Below are 2,088 nucleotides of genomic sequence, written 5' to 3'. Positions count from 1 at the left end.
GAAGAGACATTTTTCACAAACTAAAAATCAACTGCACATTTAAAAGAAGACGCCCAGAAGTAGTTATTATCAAAACAACATTTTAATTTAGGAAAATAGCATTTGTGCCAGTCAGACACAACAGTTCCATTTTGACAGTGTTTCATCACCACTTATTTCACATAAGCTACTCTGATGAAAAAAAATCCCCAGAACATTTAGAATACTTCTGTAAAAAAAAAAAAAAAGAAGAAAAGAAAAAGAGGCAATTAATAAAAAAATAGCAGCAGTTTGTATCCCAAAAGATAGCTATATGTGTATATACAGTATGTACAAGGTTTTGCCCCAGCCATCATTTTATAATTTTTTTTTTCATCAGTCTCCTGTTTGTGGTCCGGACAGTCTATTTTAAGAGAGACCTGCTCACTTGCTCATAGACAGGCTGTGTAATGTGGAGGTAGTGGTGGGCAGAGGCTGGCAGAGTGAGCAAGGGCACGGCATGCCGGGGAAGTGTCTGTAGGAGCTGCTCAGGTGGAGAGGGTCCTTCAGGAGGCTCTGGACTGGAGCGTGAAAGCCCAGGAAGCCGGCTGATGGAGGGGAGTGTGGAGCTGGGGCTGAGGAGGCAGAAGATGAGTGATGCTGAAGAGCTGAAGGTGTGCTGCCCACCAGAGAGTGAAGGGACTGGGCCAGAGGATGCAGAGGGAGGTGGGCGGTCGTGGCCGCAGGGGTAATGGTGGGATGGGGAGCTGTGCGGTTCTGGACGGCGGCATTGCCACCATAAACGTCCCCAACCAGTTTCTTCATCTCCTCCAAAGAGCTGGAAAGCATGAGGATGTAATTGCGAGCCAAGAGCAAGGTGGAAATCTTTGACAGCTTGCGGACCGAGGGTCCATGTGCGTATGGCATGACCTCTCTGAGGCCATCCATCGCCTGGTTCAGATCATGCATCCTCTTCCTTTCTCGACTGTTAACTTTCAGCCTCTGATCTTGCATCTCTTCCTTGCTGAGCTCAGATCTGGATTTGCTCTTACCGCCCACGCTACAGCAGTCCGTCCTGCCTTGGCCGGCCTCACTGTCTGCTCTGTTCTCGTGGCAGTACTTCTGGAACATCTTATTGGAGAAGAAGCTCCCTGCAGAGTCATCCACCACCAGGTCTGGAGACGAGGAGCGACTGCAGGTGGAGCCAGCATCGGAATCCATTTCAGCTGAGGGAGAAAATTCAGGAACAAAAACAAGGATCCAAAAAACCCCCAAAACTCTTAAATCGTGACAGCTTGAGCTTAGGACCTGAACTGTAGGTTTCCAAACTCTCTCAGTTCCCTGCAGTTTTTGTACAGCCTCACTTTTCCCTGAGTTTGTGCTGTTCGGCCTGATGCTCAGCCTCTCCCCAGGAGTGAGTGTGTCTAAACTGTCACCCCATGGGCCTGCTGGGGTGTATTTATACCACCGACACAACAAAGGAACAATACACCGCATAATGAGACACTTATGGCCCCAGCCAATTGCAGAAGGGACACACTTTTACCCCCCTCTCTTAACAACTCCTTCCTGCGCCCCCCAGTCCACCTCCCCACAACCACATTAATTCTCCCACTTGCTGATGAACCCCCCTGCACATTAACCAAACAGAGGTATGATCCCATGTTGTGTAAGGCTGAGTTAACCAGAGCTCTGTTAAAACTTTAATTAAAAACTGGCAGTATTTGCATATTTTTTTATGTTTCAGCACAGATTTTAAAGTAATCCTGGAACAAGGGAGAGGTGATTTAATAATAATAGAAAAAATCCAAGAAAAAAAGATGAATAAACATAAATTTATGACTTTATTATCTCAAATTTTAAAATTCTTCTCGTATTAATTTACCTCTATAATCTGCAAAAGTTTCTTCCTCAGCTGTAAAAACATGTTTACTTTACTTGAAAGTTCTCTACGCGGATGTTAAAGTGAAAGTGAGCAGGCCACCGTTTTTATTGCCCCCTTCCATAACACCAGATAGATGATGCCTTTAAGGCCTTATTTACATATGGTATCCATGAGATACTTTGGAGGAAGGTATGAGGCACCATATGAGGCTCTTAAACATGTAAAGGGCAGCGTTAATGGCAGAC

The 2,088-nt window shown here is 45.4% G+C and overlaps 1 protein-coding gene across 1 annotated transcript; it reads right to left on the bottom strand.

Moving 5' to 3' along the window:
- Positions 1–402: 402 nt before the first annotated feature.
- On the bottom strand, positions 403–1,179 carry olig4 (oligodendrocyte transcription factor 4). The gene has a single exon (XM_085343319.1). The coding sequence runs from the start codon at positions 1,177–1,179 to the stop codon at positions 403–405; it is 777 nt and encodes a 258-aa protein (XP_085199445.1).
- Positions 1,180–2,088: the final 909 nt, after the last annotated feature.

This window comes from Diplotaxodon limnothrissa, linkage group LG19 (assembly GCF_057381915.1).
Source record: "Diplotaxodon limnothrissa isolate DT_005_m linkage group LG19, D_limnothrissa_male_GT1.1, whole genome shotgun sequence".
In the NCBI taxonomy this organism is placed as follows: Eukaryota; Metazoa; Chordata; class Actinopteri; order Cichliformes; family Cichlidae; genus Diplotaxodon; species Diplotaxodon limnothrissa.
This window is presented reverse-complemented; position numbering and strand designations above follow the sequence as displayed.